Raw genomic sequence first — 23,645 nt, 5'->3', positions numbered from 1 at the left:
CTCTCTCTCTCTCTCTCTCTCTCTCTCTCTCTCTCTCTCTCTCTCGCTCTCTCTCTCTCTCTCTCTCCCTGTCTCCCTCTCTCTGTCTCCCTCTCTCTGTCTCTCTCTGTCTCTCTCTCTCTCTCTCTCTCTCTCTCTCTCTCTCTGTCTCTCCCCCCCCCCCCCCTCTCTCTCCACAGCCGTTTCATTCATGAGACACAGCTCGTCATCCTTTGGATTTGGCGTGAGTTCCTCTTCTCTTCTCTCAACTCATTTGCATTGATCAATTAGTCATAACTTTGGTTACTGTGATTTATTAATGTGTTATTGGTCCCTTTGTTTCCAGGGTAACAGGAACAAAACATAGCTTCACGAGTGTAATTAAAGGACAAATGAAATCCTACACACCCGAGGCCAGTGAGGAAAAATGTGATTAGAATATTATCAAGCATAATCTGCAGCGCCAGCTATCTTTTTATTAAAGATTTCATTTGAATTAACTTCACAACTGTTTTAATAAAGTAGCAGGAAGACAACACGCTGATGTAACCCACAGCAACTATGATGTTGAAGGTTTAGCCTTCACAGGTACACCGTGACTAAAAATGAAATGATAATGCTCATCATGTTTCATGAGCTTAAGGACGTTCTTTGAGAGACGATAACTGACTAATGCAGCAACGTTTTACCGTGGCAACAACACATGGACATGTGGTGCTGAATGTTTCACACCACATCAAAGCATTCAGTAGATCTTTAGAACCACCGACTGTCTGAACTGATGCACAGACTTAAGATCAAGTGCCTCTTTATTCTCTTTAGTTCACGTTCACACATTATCCACTGTCCTCTCAGTGTTGATGGTGAATGTAATCAGTCACTCGGTGTCTTCTATATTGACTGAGGAAGCTGAGGTCCCCTGCTTGTAGAGCCATGCTGGCATTGCCTTCATGTACCATGATGCATTGCACGCGATGTTCTGATGCCCAGCGTCCCCACAAGCCATATCCTGTATATTCATCCATAACATCCTCTGCTCTCTGATTTTGGGATAATATTTTCACTGTTGGAAACGTAACTAGATGCCAGCGATAAATAGTCATTAAAAAGATGCAGCTTTCGTAAGACGTTAGACGTGATAACTGTAATAACACTGTAATAACTCAACATCTTCAGACCTTTTCCTGTCTTCGTCTGTGGGTTTCTGTCTCTGCCGTAGTTTGACGCCACGCTGGACGTTCTGTCGTCTTTCATCGTCCTCTGGCGCTACAGCAACGCAGCGGCTGTGCACTCTGCACACAGAGAGTACATGTGAGTACCAAACAGAGCGCTGACTTCAGTTAATGTTCCACCAATGTATGCGGTGCGATGCAGTTTGTGTTTCCCTTCTCCACCTGCAGAGAGCTGCTGGATGTATTTATGTATCTGCAGCATTCATACATCTATCTGTCTTTGCATTTCATGTTTTTAGTCTACCAACACCCACTGATCTTGATTTATGTTTTGCAAAGATGCTAATTCAACAACTAAATCTAGGTTTGCAGTTCTTCTTCTGTCAGAGATGGTATTTATTTCAGGACCGTGTGATATTTTAATGGTTGTCTTTTACTGGGAAACACAAACAGCATTCACTTATTATTATGTACCTAATATGTTACACACTAAAACCACATAACACATGTGCATACTGTACATGTACCCTGAAAGTCAGACATTTCAGATCCACGTCTTATTTGCTGTAAACAGACAGAAACTAAAGTTTGACAAATGTTCTTTGTTCTCACACTAACTAAGAATAGATAAAGGGTCAGGACTAAATACACATTTTGAATCAGGTCGAGGCTAATGGATGGATGGAGGGTGTATTTGGGCTACATAAATACATTTGTATTTAGCAGCTATGTTTATTTGTTTAATGCCATGCTAAGCCAGTCGTATTTCTCGTTAATGCGTGGATATTCTACCACATTTAATAATTGGAACTCCAGTGAAGCAATTTCTTAAAAGTGTCTTGGAGAGACTCATTCCCCAAACACACGCAGATTCTAAACGTCGCCTTTCGCTCCGTGCATTGTGACGGTGTTGTAGTGACTGACCACCATCCCAATCAGTGACAGGATGAACACCACCTGTCAGACACCGTGTGTCACAGGAAGTGAGACCGTCAAAAGTCAAGCCATGCAGAGGTGTTCGTCTTATTCTACTGCTGCCAGAGCTAGTGAGTGTGCATGCATCATGTAGCCCCCCCCCCCCCCCCCCCCACATTGAACAAACATCACACTTTGCCTCCCCCTAAGCGCCCCGACTGCAGTCGGCAGCTTGTTTATTCTGGTAACACACACAGCACCCCAAAGACATGGTGAACAGTCGTCTGACGTCTGCCAAGTACTGGTTTTAGATTCAATGTATTATCACTCAAATCAGACATGAAGAGGCCTTTCAGTGTTTGTGTTGTAGCATCATCCATCATGCACCGAGTCATGTGGCTAATTGTACCCGAAGCCTGTGAAATTAACTTTAATATACAATATAACTGAAGGGAATTATTTGTTGGACTGTTTAAATCTTTAATATTTCTCAGCGGTTGGTAAAACCCTTTCCTAGTTTGTCAGACTGGAAGCCACCGCCAGCATCACTCATAACAGTTTATGTCTGCATACTGTGACAAATGATCCTCATGCAAATGCTAAAGAGGGAGAGACTAGAAGCTGTAGACGTTGTGACCGATCTCCAGTCGGCTGCTTCAGGTTGTTGCTTTGGTTCAACTGCTGCCATGCTGGAAGAAGCTCCTAAAACTCTCTGTCTGCTCTTCTGTCTGCTCTTCTGTCTGCTCTTCTGTCTGCTCTTCTGTCTGCTCTCTGTCTGCTCTCTGTCTGCTCTCTGTCTGCTCTTCTGTCTGCTCTCTGTCTGCTCTCTGTCTGCTCTTCTGTCTGCTCTCTGTCTGCTCTTCTGTCTGCTCTCTGTCTGCTCTCTGTCTGCTCTCTGTCTGCTCTCTATCTGCTCTTCTGTCTGCTCTCTGTCTGCTCTTCTGTCTGCTCTCTGTCTGCTCTCTGTCTGCTCTCTATCTGCTCTTCTGTCTGCTCTCTGTCTGCTCTTCTGTCTGCTCTCTGTCTGCTCCTCTGTCTGCTCTTCTGTCTGCTCTCTGTCTGCTCTTCTGTCTGCTCTCTGTCTGCTCTCTGTCTGCTCTCTATCTGCTCTTCTGTCTGCTCTCTGTCTGCTCTTCTGTCTGCTCTCTGTCTGCTCTTCTGTCTGCTCTCTGTCTACTCTCTGTCTGCTCTCTATCTGCTCTTCTGTCTGCTCTCTGTCTGCTCTTCTGTCTGTTCTTCTGTCTGCTCTCTGTCTGCTCTTCTGTCTGTTCTTCTGTCTGCTCTCTGTCTGCTCTTCTGTCTGCTCTCTGTCTGCTCTTCTGTCTGCTCTCTGTCTGCTCTTCTGTCTGCTCTCTGTCTGCTCTCTATCTGCTCTTCTGTCTGCTCTCTGTCTGCTCTTCTGTCTGCTCTCTGTCTGCTCCCCTGTCTGCTCTTCTGTCTGCTCTCTGTCTGCTCTTCTGTCTGTTCTTCTGTCTGCTCTCTGTCTGCTCTTCTGTCTGTTCTTCTGTCTGCTCTCTGTCTGTTCTTCTGTCTGCTCTCTGTCTGCTCTTCTGTCTGTTCTTCTGTCTGCTCTCTGTCTGCTCTTCTGTCTGTTCTTCTGTCTGCTCTCTGTCTGCTCTCTGTCTGCTCTCTGTCTGCTCTTCTGTCTGCTCTCTGTCTGCTCTTCTGTCTGCTCTCTGTCTGCTCTCTGTCTGCTCTCTATCTGCTCTTCTGTCTGCTCTCTGTCTGCTCTTCTGTCTGCTCTCCGTCTGCTCCTCTGTCTGCTCTTCTGTCTGCTCTCTGTCTGCTCTTCTGTCTGTTCTTCTGTCTGCTCTCTGTCTGCTCTTCTGTCTGTTCTTCTGTCTGCTCTCTGTCTGCTCTTCTGTCTGCTCTCTGTCTGCTCTCTGTCTGCTCTCTGTCTGCTCTTCTGTCTGCTCTCTGTCTGCAGGGCGTGTGTGGTCCTTGGGGTTGTGTTCATTCTCTCCTCCGTGTGCATCGTTGGGAAGGCCATCCATGATCTGACAACCAGGGTGCCCCCGGAAGTGGTAAGACCCTTTAAAGCCTTTCATTAAAATGTTTAAAGTGAATATCAGACTGTAAATCACGAGTGTTGATGAGTGATTTATGTTTATGATATTGATGTCTTACGGCACTGGACAGCAGGGGGCGATGTGTTTCTCATTTTGAAGTTCTGATCAGCGCTTATTTTAACTCAAGGTTAAACCTGCCGCCACAGTGCAGCAGGTTGAATCTTACCTTGTGATTCTCTACAGTGTGTCGTGAAAACAGGAGACGCAGCTCGTTAGCACCTCCTAGCTAACCCCCAACCACATAAACAACCTGCTCATGGGAAAAGTGCCAAACACTGGCGTACGTGTGAGAGTTTAATGGGCATGAATCACCACACACACACATGATGTGCCACACACACACAGATGGTGTGCCACACACACACACACACACACACACACACACACACACACAAACACAAACACGGCACGAGTAATGAAATAGCCTTGAGTTCTACATGCGCTCGATTTCAGTCAACACACACACACACAGTACGTGTACACACACACACACACACACAGTACGTGTACACACACACACACACACAGTACGAGTACACACACACACACACAGTACGTGTACACACACACACACACAGTACGAGTACACACACACACACACAGTACGTGTACACACACACACAGTACGAGTACACACACACACACACACACACACAGTACGAGTACACACACACACACACAGTACGTGTACACACACACACAGTACGAGTACACACACACACACACACACACAGTACGAGTACACACACACACACACAGTACGTGTACACACACACACAGTACGTGTACACACACACACACACAGTACGAGTACACACACACACACACACAGTACGAGTACACACACACACAGTACGAGTACACACACACCACTCGTTGTGAGCGAGGTCTCTTTTTATAGCTCTCTGCTGTAGCTCCTCTGACGTCACAGTGTTCCTCTCCCTCCACCTGACTGCTGTTCCTCCTCCCTCGTCTCCACACACACACACACACACACACACACACACACACACACACACACACACACACTTCATCTTTAATGTCAACACTTCACTCCTCTCTCTCTCTCTCTCTCTCTCTCTCTCTCTCTCTTTCTTTCTCTCTCTCTGGAGGTGTTAAGACTATGAATAAGATCCCCCAAAATAGTCTTGTCTCTCTGTTGCCGGGGCACGGCCCAACCCTTCTATCGTCACGCTGTTTTGGGAGCGCCCCCCCCAACCCTCTTGTTGTGGTTTGTAAATGATTTAACCTTCGCCATCTGTCCTTTGAGAGATTTATAAAAGTCCTCATCCCTCTTTAAAATTCCAAGCTTCCTAGTTTCAAAGCTCTAATTTGCACTTCTTGATTTTGTTATTGAGCCCAGCAGCAGATCTTCACATTGTACTTGCACACCTGAATTATAAAACATCCTTGAGCTGCGGGGGAATTTGAATTTGAGACAGCGCCACTAGTGGCCAAAACTCCATTGGGGTACTCTTTAAAAATGTAGACATATTTGTTTGCTTGTAGCTTATTGTAATGCAAATATTTGTTATCTGTGAATGTACTTTAAGTCACTACGCCATGATGACATAGCAAAGGTGTGACCATGTGTGACCATGACTGTTTGTAATGAGAGATGTATAATATCCACCGAAAGTCGTTTCAAGCAGTTTTTACACAGAAAGCAAATGTTCACCTGGCATTACCATCAGTCTGACTGTTCAGATGGTTTAGCTATAAGCTAACTTGCACAGATAGCTCTCTATTGATAGAGGCACATTCACGTCGCTGTCCGTCTGGAAAAAGCTGGATTGTGAATTTCCTAAATATTAAAAGCTAGGTAGCAACTCACACATACAGTGTATACATTTTGACAATAAATGAAACAAAGTGAGACACAACAACAACAACGATAATGAGGACAAAACATGAAGACAGAGCGTCTGCATTCATGTGGATACAATGAGATATAAAGAGAGGATGAATACAAACATATCCGCAAATGAGAAGCCGAGAGACTGAAGCCGGTGGGAGGCAGGTTGAGGGGCAGCGTCCGTTTGATGCTCCGCTGCCATTATGTGGAGGGAATCTGGGGGTGTGAGGTCTCAGAGGAGCTTCCTGACACCAGCATAAGCCTATTACCACTGTCTGTCTCTCTGACGTCCTCTCTTCTCCTTTGTTCTGCACCATCTTCTCTGTCGGTTGGGGGCTCCGACTCGCCCTGTGTCTTTACATCTGATTGATTATCAAGAATAATCTCTATTTATTATGTAAAAGCGACTGGGCTTTGTGAGATTTCAGATGCAGGAGTTTAAAGGATTCTTCTCATTTATCCAGTCTCTCTCTCTCTCTCTCTCTCTCTTCTTTCTTCCCTCACTATCGCGTCTCTCCTCCCTCCTTATGCTCCGTCTCTTTCGTTGTTTCCCTTCCATTGTTATGCGCAGACTCTCTCTCTAACCTCTACACGATCACCTAGTCAGTGTCCCTCCATTAACATGCCATGACAAATACTCTCCATCATTCAGACGGCCTCCTTTCTTTTTGTTTCTTTCTTTCTGTGTGGCAGAAACAGGCTTGTTCATTGAAGTCTCCATCTAACAGAAGTCAGAGGTGATTTATCACCGATCTGTCCCTGTGCTCTGTTTGTACGGCGTGAGCGTGACCCAAAGAGCCAGATAGAGATTAAACAAAAAGAGAATGAAAAATGGAAGAGGGAAATCCGTCTCTGGTTTCTGCTTCTGAGAGATCTTCCTGTTCGTGTTTAAAACAGAACGGCAGAAGATTGCAGTGCGAACGCTGTAAAACGTCGCCCACCTTGAAGCATCGGGCTTTAAAATCTCATCGAGCGGACGGAGGGCGAGGAAAATCAGGAATCCCGATTCGCATCACGTCCTGGGTCGCTGCTCTCATGGCGGGCCGTCTGTGTCTAGTGCCTGATTAAACTCAGAGCTGAGATTGGCTCTCCCTGGACGGAGAGAGGGCAACGCACACTGATGCAACACATACACACACACACACACACACACACACACACACACACACACACACACAGACACACACACACACGCACGCACGCACGCACGCACACACACACACACACACACACACACACACACACACACACACACACACACACACAGACATACAGTACATGCACTTGTTTTTACACACTCCCTTCTCTGATCTTGGTCTCAGTAATCCTCAACTTCAAAGTGTCTGAAAGCATGCACTGCACACAGAACGAGTGTTCCATGATACTGTAAAGCAGAGAGAGTACTGAACACAAGCAGCAGCCAGCCTATGAAGGACATGTGTGTGTGTATGTGTATGTATTCAGGCAGCTTTACGAAGCGGTGCAGTCATTCAGCACAAGCTCCGCCTTATTCTGCCTCCATCTCGTTCTAGTAAAAAGGGTTTAAGGGATTAATACGTTATTAGCTGACCAGCTAAGAGCTCAAGCTACAAACAAGTGCATGTTGGTTTACAAGACGATGCAGCGTGTGTGTGTGTGTGTGTGTGTGTGTGTGTGTGTGTGTGTGTGTGTGTGTGTGTGTGTGCGTGCTGAAGCTTATTTTGATAAGTGAAACAACTAAACTCTCATTCTCCACATTCTTTTCCTGGGATTTTTAACGAATAACTTGTGTGCAGAGATGACAACTTTCAAAGATTTATTTTTACCGTAATCAGCAACCAAATAAGAACAGGTTTTACTACATGATACTATGCATTATTGTAGTTAAATTCAGATATACTTCAGTTGATGGTTCACCATGTACAATGTATGCCTCCAAGTGTTGTGTGACATCAGACCGCTGCAAACAAGAAGTTTGCAATTCACTCTGTAGTTCATTGTATACTGTCAATCATTTTATTTTAGTGTCCAAATGCAAGTGTGAAAAGTATGCACAAATATATGCATCAAAACTCCCACCAACCACTGTAAAAGATGATGAATCCCACAATGCAATGTGTCATATCTTCTGTGGAAGTTAAGTCTTCGACATCGTCCCAATGCAGAGTTCATGTCACGATGACGGCAAATGATCACGACTCTTAGTGTCACACTAAATTATCTGCACACTGAGTATACTATTGAATATCTCAACATTTCAGCTGTTCATATGATAACTTAAGAAAAGTAACTCCTAAACTTTCCTACGAAAGCCAGTAACGCGCAAACTTCAGCTCGTTACATACGGTCTTTTCAAAATGTACTAAAAAGTGAGATGTCTATCAAACAGCCTTTAAATACCCACTCAGTCCTTACAAAGAGTCTGATCAGGCACATTAAGTGAAAGCACCTGTGTGGGTGGACCATGAGTGTGTAGTGCCTTGAATAAATACAGTCTATTATTAGGCCTGATGTTAGTAATTCATGTCTAACTTCACCATTCGGTCCGACAGATGGAAGCAATGTGACATATAGGAGGGGACACGAAGAACGTCAGGCTGAAAGCAACACTCGAGTTAGAACATGTTTTCAATTCAACAAAAGAGAAGTTAAAATATACAGTATGAAGCTGAGTTCCATTTAGCTGCTTTAGTTTCAGGGTTCTGCTATTTCAGTCCTGGCTCAATGTCACACTGTCATGGCTTATAGGGCACTTTTATTTTTTATTTTTAGTAATAATACTTGAATAGAACAGAGAACGGAGCCGTTGTTAATGTTATTAGTAACGCCTGTGCTTTTTCCTACTATGAGTCAGTAAATATGTCCACCATGAGAAAAAGGCCTATTACATCTGTTTACATCTGTTACATCTGTTTACATCTGTTTACATCTGTTACATCTGTTTACATCTGTTACATCTGTTACATCTGTTACATCTGTTACATATGTTTACATCTGTTTACATCTGTTACATCTGTTTACATCTGTTTACATCTGTTACATCTGTTACATCTGTTACATCTGTTTACATCTGTTTACATCTGTTACATATGTTTATATCTGTTACATCTGTTTACATCGGTTTACATCTGTTACATCTGTTTACATATGTTACATCTGTTTACATATGTTACATATGTTTACATATGTTACATATGTTTATATATGTTACATCTGTTACATATGTTTACATCTGTTACATCTGTTTACATCTCTTACATCTGTTTATATATGTTACATCTGTTACATATGTTTACATCTGTTACATCTGTTTACATCTGTTTACATCTCTTACATCTGTTTACATATGTTACATCTGTTTACACCTGTTTACATCTGTTACATCTGTTGTATCAGTTTACATCCGTTTACATCTGTTACATATGTTTACATCTGTTTACATCTGTTTACATCTGTTACATATGTTTACATCTGTTTACATCTGTTGTATCAGTTTACATCTGTTTACATCTGTTACATATGTTTACATCTGTTTACATCTGTTACATCTGTTTACATCTGTTTACATATGTTACATCTGTTTACATCTGTTTACATATGTTACATATGTTACATATGTTTACATCTGTTTACATCTGTTACATATGTTTACATCTGTTTACATCTGTTGTATCAGTTTACATCTGTTTACATCTGTTACATATGTTTACATCTGTTTACATCTGTTACATCTGTTTACATCTGTTACATCTGTTTACATCTCTTACATATGTTTACATCTGTTTACACCTGTTTACATCTGTTACATCTGTTACATCTGTTACATATGTTGTATCAGTTTACATCTGTTACATATGTTTACATCCGTTTACATCTGTTGTATCAGTTTACATCTGTTTACATCTGTTACATATGTTTACATCTGTTTACATCTGTTACATCTGTTTACATATGTTACATCTGTTTACATCTGTTTACATATGTTACATATGTTACATATGTTACATATGTTTACATCTGTTTACATCTGTAACATATGTTTACATCTGTTACATATGTTTACATCTGTTACATCTGTTACATCAGTTTACATCTGTTACATCAGTTTACATCTGTTACATATGTTTACATCTATTATATCTGTTTACATATGTTTACATTGTTACATATGTTTACATTTGTTACATATGTTACATATGTTACATATGTTTACATCTGTTTACATCTGTTACATCTGTTTACATCTGTTACATCTGTTACATATGTTTACATCTGTTTACATCTGTTACATCTGTTACATATGTTTACATCTGTTTACATCTGTTACATCTGTTTACATCTGTTTACATCTGTTACATATGTTTACATATGTTTACATCTGTTTACATCTGTTGTATCAGTTTACATCTGTTTACATCTGTTACATATGTTTACATCTGTTTACATCTGTTACATCTGTTTACATCTGTTTACATATGTTACATCTGTTTACATCTGTTTACATATGTTACATATGTTACATATGTTTACATCTGTTTACATCTGTTACATCTGTTTACATCTGTTACATTTGTTACATATGTTGTATCAGTTTACATCTGTTACATATGTTTACATCTGTTGTATCAGTTTACATCTGTTTACATCTGTTAAATCTGTTTACATCTGTTTACATATGTTACATCTGTTTACATCTGTTTACATATGTTACATATGTTTACATCTGTTTACATCTGTTACATATGTTTACATCTGTTACATCTGTTACACATGTTTACATCTGTTTACATCTGTTACATATGTTTACATCTGTTTACATCTGTTTACATCTGTTACATATGTTTACATCTGTTTACATCTGTTTACATCTGTTGTATCAGTTTACATCTGTTTACATCTGTTACATATGTTTACATCTGTTTACATCTGTTACATCTGTTTACATCTGTTTACATATGTTACATCTGTTTACATCTGTTTACATCTGTTTACATATGTTACATCTGTTTACATCTGTTTACATATGTTACATATGTTACATATGTTTACATCTGTTTACATATGTTACATATGTTTACATCTGTTTACATCTGTTGTATCAGTTTACATCTGTTTACATCTGTTACATATGTTTACATCTGTTTACATCTGTTTACATCTGTTACATATGTTTACATCTGTTTACATCTGTTACATCTGTTTACACCTGTTTACATCTGTTACATCTGTTACATATGTTGTATCAGTTTACATCTGTTACATATGTTTACATCTGTTTACATCTGTTGTATCAGTTTACATCTGTTTACATCTGTTACATATGTTTACATCTGTTTACATCTGTTTACATCTGTTACATCTGTTTACATATGTTACATCTGTTTACATCTGTTTACATATGTTACATATGTTACATATGTTTACATCTGTTTACATCTGTTACATATGTTTACATCTGTTACATCTGTTACACATGTTACATATGTTTACATCTGTTTACATCTGTTACATATGTTTACATCTGTTACATCTGTTACACATGTTTACATCTGTTTACATCTGTTACATCTGTTTACATCTGTTACATATGTTTACATCTGTTACATCTGTTACATCTGTTACATCTGTTTACATCTGTTACATCAGTTTACATCTGTTACATATGTTTACATCTATTATATCTGTTTACATATGTTTACATTGTTACATATGTTTACATTTGTTACATCTGTTTACATATGTTACATATGTTTACATCTGTTTACATCTGTTACATATGTTTACATCTGTTTACATCTGTTACATCTGTTTACATCTGTTTACATCTGTTACATATGTTTACATCTGTTTACATCTGTTACATCTGTTACACATGTTTACATCTGTTTACATCTGTTACATCTGTTTACATCTGTTACATATGTTTACATCTGTTTACATCTGTTGTATCAGTTTACATCTGTTTACATCTGTTACATCTGTTTACATCTGTTTACATATGTTACATCTGTTTACATCTGTTTACATATGTTACATATGTTACATATGTTTACATCTGTTTACATCTGTTACATATGTTTACATCTGTTTACATCTGTTGTATCAGTTTACATCTGTTTACATCTGTTACATATGTTTACATCTGTTTACATCTGTTACATCTGTTTACATCTGTTACATATGTTTACATCTGTTTACATCTGTTGTATCAGTTTACATCTGTTTACATCTGTTACATATGTTTACATCTGTTTACATCTGTTACATATGTTTACATCTGTTACATATGTTTACATCTGTTTACATCTGTTTACACCTGTTTACATCTGTTACATCTGTTACATATGTTGTATCAGTTTACATCTGTTACATATGTTTACATCTGTTTACATCTGTTGTATCAGTTTACATCTGTTTACATCTGTTACATATGTTTACATCTGTTTACATCTGTTACATCTGTTTACATCTGTTTACATATGTTACATCTGTTTACATCTGTTTACATATGTTACATATGTTTACATCTGTTTACATATGTTACATATGTTTACATCTGTTACATATGTTTACATCTGTTACATCTGTTACACATGTTTACATCTGTTTACATCTGTTACATCTGTTTACATCTGTTACATATGTTTACATCTGTTACATCTGTTTACATTTGTTACATCTGTTACATCTGTTTACATCTGTTACATCAATTTACATATGTTACATATGTTTACATCTATTATATCTGTTACATCTGTTTACATTGTTACATATGTTTACATTTGTTACATCTGTTTACATATGTTACATATGTTACATCTGTTACATCTGTTTACATCTGTTACATCAGTTTACATCTGTTACATATGTTTACATCTATTATATCTGTTTACATATGTTTACATTGTTACATCTGTTTACATATGTTACATATGTTACATATGTTTACATCTGTTTACATCTGTTACATATGTTTACATCTGTTTACATCTGTTTACATCTGTTACATCTGTTTACATCTGTTTACATCTGTTACATATGTTTACATCTGTTTACATCTGTTTACATCTGTTACATCTGTTACACATGTTTACATCTGTTTACATCTGTTACATCTGTTTACATCTGTTTACATCTGTTTACATCTGTTACATATGTTTACATCTGTTTACATCTGTTGTATCAGTTTACATGTTACATATGTTTACATCTGTTTACATCTGTTACATCTGTTTACATCTGTTTACATATGTTACATCTGTTTACATCTGTTTACATATGTTACATATGTTACATATGTTTACATCTGTTTACATCTGTTACATATGTTTACATCTGTTTACATCTGTTGTATCAGTTTACATCTGTTTACATCTGTTACATATGTTTACATCTGTTTACATCTGTTACATCTGTTTACATCTGTTACATCTGTTTACATCTCTTACATATGTTTACATCTGTTTACACCTGTTTACATCTGTTACATCTGTTACATATGTTGTATCAGTTTACATCTGTTATATATGTTTACATCCGTTTACATCTGTTGTATCAGTTTACATCTGTTACATATGTTTACATCTGTTTACATCTGTTACATCTGTTTACATATGTTACATCTGTTTACATCTGTTTACATATGTTACATATGTTACATATGTTTACATCTGTTTACATCTGTAACATATGTTTACATCTGTTACATATGTTTACATCTGTTACATCTGTTACATCAGTTTACATCTGTTACATCAGTTTACATCTGTTACATATGTTTACATCTATTATATCTGTTTACATATGTTTACATTGTTACATATGTTTACATTTGTTACATCTGTTTACATATGTTACATATGTTACATATGTTTACATCTGTTTACATCTGTTACATCTGTTTACATCTGTTTACATCTGTTACATCTGTTACATATGTTTACATCTGTTTACATCTGTTACATCTGTTACATATGTTTACATCTGTTTACATCTGTTACATCTGTTTACATCTGTTTACATCTGTTACATATGTTTACATCTGTTTACATATGTTACATCTGTTTACATATGTTACATATGTTACATATGTTTACATCTGTTTACATCTGTTACATATGTTTACATCTGTTTACATCTGTTGTATCAGTTTACATCTGTTTACATATGTTACATATGTTTACATCTGTTTACATCTGTTACATCTGTTTACATCTGTTACATATGTTTACATCTGTTACATCTGTTTACACCTGTTTACATCTGTTACATTTGTTACATATGTTGTATCAGTTTACATCTGTTACATATGTTTACATCTGTTGTATCAGTTTACATCTGTTTACATCTGTTACATCTGGTTACATCTGTTTACATATGTTACATCTGTTTACATCTGTTTACATATGTTACATATGTTTACATCTGTTTACATCTGTTACATATGTTTACATCTGTTACATCTGTTACACATGTTTACATCTGTTTACATCTGTTACATATGTTTACATCTGTTTACATCTGTTTACATCTGTTACATATGTTTACATCTGTTTACATCTGTTGTATCAGTTTACATCTGTTTACATCTGTTACATATGTTTACATCTGTTTACATCTGTTACATCTGTTTACATCTGTTTACATATGTTACATCTGTTTACATCTGTTTACATCTGTTTACATATGTTACATCTGTTTACATCTGTTTACATATGTTACATATGTTACATATGTTTACATCTGTTTACATATGTTACATATGTTTACATCTGTTTACATCTGTTGTATCAGTTTACATCTGTTTACATCTGTTACATATGTTTACATCTGTTTACATCTGTTTACATCTGTTACATATGTTTACATCTGTTTACATCTGTTACATCTGTTTACACCTGTTTACATCTGTTACATCTGTTACATATGTTGTATCAGTTTACATCTGTTACATATGTTTACATCTGTTTACATCTGTTGTATCAGTTTACATCTGTTTACATCTGTTACATATGTTTACATCTGTTTACATCTGTTTACATCTGTTTACATATGTTACATCTGTTTACATCTGTTTACATATGTTACATATGTTACATATGTTTACATCTGTTTACATCTGTTACATATGTTTACATCTGTTACATCTGTTACACATGTTTACATCTGTTTACATCTGTTACATCTGTTTACATCTGTTACACCTGTTACATCTGTTTACATCTGTTACATCAGTTTACATCTGTTACATATGTTTACATCTATTATATCTGTTTACATATGTTTACATTGTTACATATGTTTACATTTGTTACATCTGTTTACATATGTTACATGTTACATATGTTTACATCTGTTTACATCTGTTACATATGTTTACATCTGTTTACATCTGTTTACATCTGTTACATCTGTTACACATGTTTACATCTGTTTACATCTGTTACATCTGTTACATATGTTTACATCTGTTTACATCTGTTGTATCAGTTTACATCTGTTTACATCTGTTACATCTGTTTACATCTGTTTACATCTGTTTACATATGTTACATCTGTTTACATCTGTTTACATATGTTACATATGTTACATATGTTTACATCTGTTTACATCTGTTACATATGTTTACATCTGTTTACATCTGTTGTATCAGTTTACATCTGTTTACATCTGTTTACATCTGTTACATCTGTTACATATGTTGTATCAGTTTACATCTGTTACATATGTTTACATCTGTTTACATCTGTTGTATCAGTTTACATCTGTTTACATCTGTTACATATGTTTACATCTGTTTACATCTGTTTACATCTGTTTACATATGTTACATCTGTTTACATCTGTTTACATATGTTACATATGTTACATATGTTTACATCTGTTTACATCTGTTACATATGTTTACATCTGTTACATCTGTTACACATGTTTACATCTGTTTACATCTGTTACATCTGTTTACATCTGTTACATCTGTTACATCTGTTTACATCTGTTACATCAGTTTACATCTGTTACATATGTTTACATCTATTATATCTGTTTACATATGTTTACATTGTTACATATGTTTACATTTGTTACATCTGTTTACATATGTTACATGTTACATATGTTTACATCTGTTTACATCTGTTACATATGTTTACATCTGTTTACATCTGTTTACATCTGTTACATCTGTTACACATGTTTACATCTGTTTACATCTGTTACATCTGTTACATATGTTTACATCTGTTTACATCTGTTGTATCAGTTTACATCTGTTTACATCTGTTACATCTGTTTACATCTGTTTACATCTGTTTACATATGTTACATCTGTTTACATCTGTTTACATATGTTACATATGTTACATATGTTTACATCTGTTTACATCTGTTACATATGTTTACATCTGTTTACATCTGTTGTATCAGTTTACATCTGTTTACATCTGTTACATATGTTTACATCTGTTTACATCTGTTACATCTGTTTACATCTGTTACATATGTTTACATCTGTTGTATCAGTTTACATCTGTTTACATCTGTTACATATGTTTACATCTGTTTACATCTGTTACATATGTTTACATCTGTTACATATGTTTACATCTGTTACATATGTTTACATCTGTTTACATCTGTTTACACCTGTTTACATCTGTTACATCTGTTACATATGTTGTATCAGTTTACATCTGTTACATATGTTTACATCTGTTTACATCTGTTGTATCAGTTTACATCTGTTTACATCTGTTACATATGTTTACATCTGTTTACATCTGTTACATCTGTTTACATCTGTTTACATATGTTACATCTGTTTACATCTGTTTACATATGTTACATATGTTTACATCTGTTTACATATGTTACATATGTTTACATCTGTTACATATGTTTACATCTGTTACATCTGTTACACATGTTTACACATGTTTACATCTGTTTACATCTGTTACATATGTTTACATCTGTTTACATCTGTTTACATCTGTTACATCTGTTTACATCTGTTACATATGTTTACATCTGTTACATATGTTTACATTTGTTACATCTGTTTACATCTGTTACATCAATTTACATATGTTACATATGTTTACATCTATTATATCTGTTACATCTGTTTACATTGTTACATATGTTTACATTTGTTACATCTGTTTACATATGTTACATATGTTACATCTGTTACATCTGTTACATCAGTTTACATCTGTTACATATGTTTACATCTATTATATCTGTTTACATATGTTTACATTGTTACATCTGTTTACATATAATACATATGTTACATATGTTTACATCTGTTTACATCTGTTACATATGTTTACATCTGTTTACATCTGTTTACATCTGTTACATCTGTTTACATCTGTTTACATCTGTTACATATGTTTACACATGTTTACATCTGTTTACATCTGTTACATCTGTTACACATGTTTACATCTGTTTACATCTGTTACATCTGTTTACATCTGTTTACATCTGTTTACATCTGTTTACATCTGTTACATATGTTTACATCTGTTTACATCTGTTGTATCAGTTTACATCTGTTACATATGTTTACATCTGTTTACATCTGTTACATCTGTTTACATCTGTTTACATATGTTACATCTGTTTACATATGTTACATCTGTTTACATCTGTTTACATATGTTACATATGTTACATATGTTTACATCTGTTTACATCTGTTACATATGTTACATATGTTTACATCTGTTGTATCAGTTTACATCTGTTTACATCTGTTACATCTGTTACATATGTTTACATCTGTTTACATCTGTTACATCTGTTACATATGTTTACATCTGTTACATATGTTTACATCTGTTACATATGTTTACATCTGTTACATCTGTTTACTCCTGTTTACATCTGTTACATCTGTTACATATGTTGTATCAGTTTACATCTGTTACATATGTTTACATCTGTTTACATCTGTTACATATGTTTACATATGTTTACATCTGTTACATCTGTTTACATCTGTTTACATATGTTACATCTGTTTACATCTGTTTACATATGTTACATATGTTTACATCTGTTTACATCTGTTACATATGTTTACATCTGTTTACATCTGTTACATATGTTTACATCTGTTACATATGTTTACATCTGTTACATATGTTTACATCTGTTACATCTGTTACACATGTTTACATCTGTTTACATCTGTTACATATGTTTACATTTGTTACATCTGTTACATCTGTTTACATCTGTTACATCAATTTACATCTGTTACATATGTTTACATATGTTTACATATGTTACATCTGTTACATCTGTTTACATCTGTTACATCAGTTTACATCTGTTACATCAGTTTACATCTGTTACATATGTTTACATATGTTACATCTGTTACATCTGTTTACATCTGTTACATCAGTTTACATCTGTTACATCAGTTTACATCTGTTACATATGTTTACATCTATTATATCTGTTTACATATGTTTACATTGTTACATATGTTTACATTTGTTACATATGTTTACATATGTTTACATTTGTTACATATGTTTACATATGTTTACATCTGTTTACATCTGTTTACATCTGTTTACATCTGTTTACATATGTTTACATCTGTTTACATCTGTTACATCTGTTTACATCTGTTTACATCTGTTTACATCTGTTTACATCTGTTACATCTGTTTACATCTGTTTACATATGTTTACATCTGTTTACATCTGTTACATATGTTTACATCTGTTGTATCAGTTTACATCTGTTTACATCTGTTACATCTGTTACATATGTTTACATCTGTTTACATCTGTTACATCTGTTACATATGTTTACATCTGTTACATATGTTTACATCTGTTACATATGTTTACATCTGTTACATCTGTTTACTCCTGTTTACATCTGTTACATCTGTTACATATGTTGTATCAGTTTACATCTGTTACATATGTTTACATCTGTTTACATCTGTTACATATGTTTACATATGTTTACATCTGTTACATCTGTTTACATCTGTTTACATATGTTACATCTGTTTACATCTGTTTACATATGTTACATATGTTTACATCTGTTTACATCTGTTACATATGTTTACATCTGTTTACATCTGTTACATATGTTTACATCTGTTACATATGTTTACATCTGTTACATATGTTTACATCTGTTACATCTGTTACACATGTTTACATCTGTTTACATCTGTTACATTTGTTACATCTGTTACATCTGTTTACATCTGTTACATCAATTTACATCTGTTACATATGTTTACATATGTTTACATATGTTACATCTGTTACATCTGTTTACATCTGTTACATCAGTTTACATCTGTTACATCAGTTTACATCTGTTACATATGTTTACATATGTTACATCTGTTACATCTGTTTACATCTGTTACATCAGTTTACATCTGTTACATCAGTTTACATCTGTTACATATGTTTACATCTATTATATCTGTTTACATATGTTTACATTGTTACATATGTTTACATTTGTTACATATGTTTACATATGTTTACATTTGTTACATATGTTTACATATGTTTACATCTGTTTACATCTGTTACATCTGTTTACATCTGTTACAAATGTTTACATCTGTTTACATCTGTTACATCTGTTACATCTGTTACATCTGTTTTCATCTGTTACATCTGTTACATCTGTTTACATCTGTTACATCAATTTACATCTGTTACATATGTTTACATCTGTTTACATCTGTTACATATGTTTACATCTGTTACATATGTTTACATCTGTTACATCTGTTACACATGTTTACATCTGTTACATATGTTTACATTTGTTACATCTGTTACATCTGTTTACATCTGTTACATCAATTTACATCTGTTACATATGTTTACATCTATTATATCTGTTTACATATGTTTACATTGTCACATATGTTTACATTTGTTACATATGTTACATATGTTTACATCTGTTTACATCTGTTACATCTGTTACATATGTTTACATATGTTTACATCTGTTACATCTGTTTACATCTGTTACATATGTTTACATCTGTTACATCAGTTTACATCTGTTACATATGTTTACATCTGTTACATATGTTTACATCTATTATATCTGTTTACATATGTTTACATTGTTACATATGTTTACATTTGTTACATATGTTTACATATGTTTACATATGTTTACATCTGTTACATCTGTTTACATCTGTTACAAATGTTTACATCTGTTTACATCTGTTACATCTGTTACATCTGTTTTCATCTGTTACATCTGTTACATCGGTTTACATCTGTTACATCAATTTACATCTGTTACATATGTTTACATCTATTATATCTGTTTACATATGTTTACATTGTCACATATGTTTACATTTGTTACATCTGTTTACATATGTTACATATGTTACATATGTTTACATCTGTTTACATCTGTTAAATCTGTTACATATGTTTACATCTGTTACATGTGTTTACACCTGTTTACATCTGTTTACATATGTTACATATGTTTACATCTGTTTACATCTGTTACATATGTTTACATCTGTTTACATCTGTTACATATGTTTACATCTGTTTACATCTGTTACATATGTTTACATCTGTTACATATGTTTACATCTGTTACATCTGTTACACATGTTTACATCTGTTTACATCTGTTACATATGTTTACATCTGTTACATCTGTTACATCTGTTTTCATCTGTTACATCTGTTACATCTGTTTACATCTGTTACATCAATTTACATCTGTTACATATGTTTACATCTATTATATCTGTTTACATATGTTTACATTGTCACATATGTTTACATTTGTTACATCTGTTTACATATGTTACATATGTTACATCTGTTTACATCTGTTAAATCTGTTACATATGTTTACATCTGTTACATCTGTTTACACCTGTTTACATCTGTTACATCTGTTACATATGTTGTATCAGTTTACATCTGTTACATATGTTTACATCTGTTTACATCTGTTACATATGTTTACATCTGTTTACATCTGTTACATCTGTTTACATCTGTTTACATCTGTTTACATATGTTACATATGTTTACATCTGTTTACATCTGTTACATATGTTTACATCTGTTTACATCTGTTACATATGTTTACATCTGTTTACATCTGTTACATATGTTTACATCTGTTACATATGTTTACATCTGTTACATCTGTTACACATGTTTACATCTGTTTACATCTGTTACATATGTTTACATTTGTTACATCTGTTACATCTGTTTACATCTGTTACATCAATTTACATCTGTTACATATGTTTACATCTATTATATCTGTTTACATATGTTTACATTGTCACATATGTTTACATTTGTTACATCTGTTTACATATGTTACATATGTTTACATCTGTTACATCTGTTTATATCTGTTACATATGTTTACATCTGTTACATCAGTTTACATCTGTTACATATGTTTACATCTATTATATCTGTTTACATATGTTTACATTGTTACATATGTTTACATTTGTTACATATGTTTACATATGTTTACATTTGTTACATATGTTTACATATGTTTACATCTGTTTACATCTGTTACATCTGTTTACATCTGTTACATCTGTTACATCTGTTACATCTGTTTTCATCTGTTACATCTGTTACATCTGTTTACATCTGTTACATCAATTTACATCTGTTACATATGTTTACATCTGTTTACATCTGTTACATATGTTTACATCTGTTACATATGTTTACATCTGTTACACATGTTTACATCTGTTACATATGTTTACATTTGTTACATCTGTTACATCTGTTTACATCTGTTACATCAATTTACATCTGTTACATATGTTTACATCTATTATATCTGTTTACATATGTTTACATTGTCACATATGTTTACATTTGTTACATATGTTACATATGTTTACATCTGTTTACATCTGTTACATCTGTTACATCTGTTACATATGTTTACATCTGTTTACATCTGTTTACATCTGTTACATCAGTTTACATCTGTTACATCAGTTTACATCTGTTACATATGTTTACATCTATTATATCTGTTTACATATGTTTACATTGTTACATATGTTTACATTTGTTACATATGTTTACATATGTTTACATTTGTTACATATGTTTACATATGTTTACATCTGTTTACATCTGTTACATCTGTTTACATCTGTTACAAATGTTTACATCTGTTTACATCTGTTACATCTGTTACATCTGTTTTCATCTGTTACATCTGTTACATCTGTTTACATCTGTTACATCAATTTACATCTGTTACATATGTTTACATCTATTATATCTGTTTACATATGTTTACATTGTCACATATGTTTACATTTGTTACATCTGTTTACATATGTTACATATGTTACATATGTTTACATCTGTTTACATCTGTTACATCTGTTACATATGTTTACATATGTTTACATCTGTTACATCTGTTACATCTGTTTATATCTGTTACATATGTTTACATCTGTTTACATCTGTTACATCAGTTTACATCTGTTACATCAGTTTACATCTGTTACATATGTTTACATCTATTATATCTGTTTACATATGTTTACATTGTTACATATGTTTACATTTGTTACATATGTTTAGATATGTTTACATCTGTTTACATCTGTTACATCTGTTTACATCTGTTACATCTGTTTACATTTGTTACAAATGTTTACATCTGTTTACATCTGTTACATCTGTTTACATCTGTTTACATCTGTTGTATCAGTTTACATATGTTTACATCTGTTACATCTGTTTACATCTGTTTACATCTGTTACATCTGTTTACATCTGTTACATCTGTTACATCTGTTTACATCTGTTACATATGTTTACATCTATTATATCTGTTTACATATGTTTACATTGTTACATATGTTTACATTTGTTACATATGTTTACATATGTTTACATCTGTTACATCTGTTTACATCTATTATATCTGTTTACATATGTTTACATTGTTACATATGTTTACATATGTTTACATATGTTTACATCTGTTACATCTGTTACATATGTTTACTTCTGTTTACATCTGTTACATCTGTTTTCATCTGTTACATCTGTTACATCTGTTTACATCTGTTACATATGTTTACATCTGTTTACATCTGTTACATGTGTTACATCTGTTTGTGCGAGTAGAGCCTAACAATCCATCGCTATGTCCGGTTGGTTTATTATATAATAATAATATAATATAATATATGTTATAACCCTGACCAAAGTTCCTGGTGAAGAAATGTGAAGTCTGATGAAAACAACAGAGTTCTTCTCTCTCGTGGGTCTGATCGTCCCGGTCTCCCTCTGGTCTCCCTCTTCTTTTTCTCTGCACCTTGTCTCCATCTTTCTACCCCCCGTTGGCCCAATTACCTCTGATGGGGAGCCACTCCGGGGCCGAGTGCAGGTTTTTGTGCTGAGTCTGTTTGACGCTCAAAAACTCTGGACCCTCGCATCACTTAAGGTCCACCGACCTTGGGTGGATGCACCCGGTGGAGTCTGAATATCTATTATTGATGGTTGAGCTGAGACGAGCTTTGTGGGTCATTCTGTCTGACTGATAACATCGGCGCTTCTCGGTGTTTGCCTTACGGACGCCATCTCTCCGTGTGTTTGTG

General features: G+C 34.6%; 1 protein-coding gene across 1 annotated transcript in view; it reads left to right on the top strand.

The window, feature by feature from the left end:
* LOC137891875 (transmembrane protein 163a-like) overlaps positions 1-23,645 on the top strand; it is a 66,232-nt gene that overhangs the window by 35,729 nt on the left and 6,858 nt on the right. Inside the window, exons 3-5 of the mRNA XM_068736681.1 lie at positions 180-223; positions 1,199-1,290; positions 3,994-4,090. Coding sequence (XP_068592782.1) covers positions 180-223; positions 1,199-1,290; positions 3,994-4,090 — 233 coding nt within the window. The remainder of the gene's footprint in view (positions 1-179; positions 224-1,198; positions 1,291-3,993; positions 4,091-23,645) is intronic.

The sequence above is a fragment of the Cebidichthys violaceus genome, unplaced genomic scaffold (genome assembly GCF_023349555.1).
Source record: "Cebidichthys violaceus isolate CVI_PGR_0920_01 unplaced genomic scaffold, fCebVio1.0.p SCAF_71, whole genome shotgun sequence".
Taxonomy (NCBI): Eukaryota; Metazoa; Chordata; class Actinopteri; order Perciformes; family Stichaeidae; genus Cebidichthys; species Cebidichthys violaceus.
The sequence above is the reverse complement of the archived record's forward strand: the minus strand, read 5'-3'. Positions and strand labels throughout refer to the sequence as shown.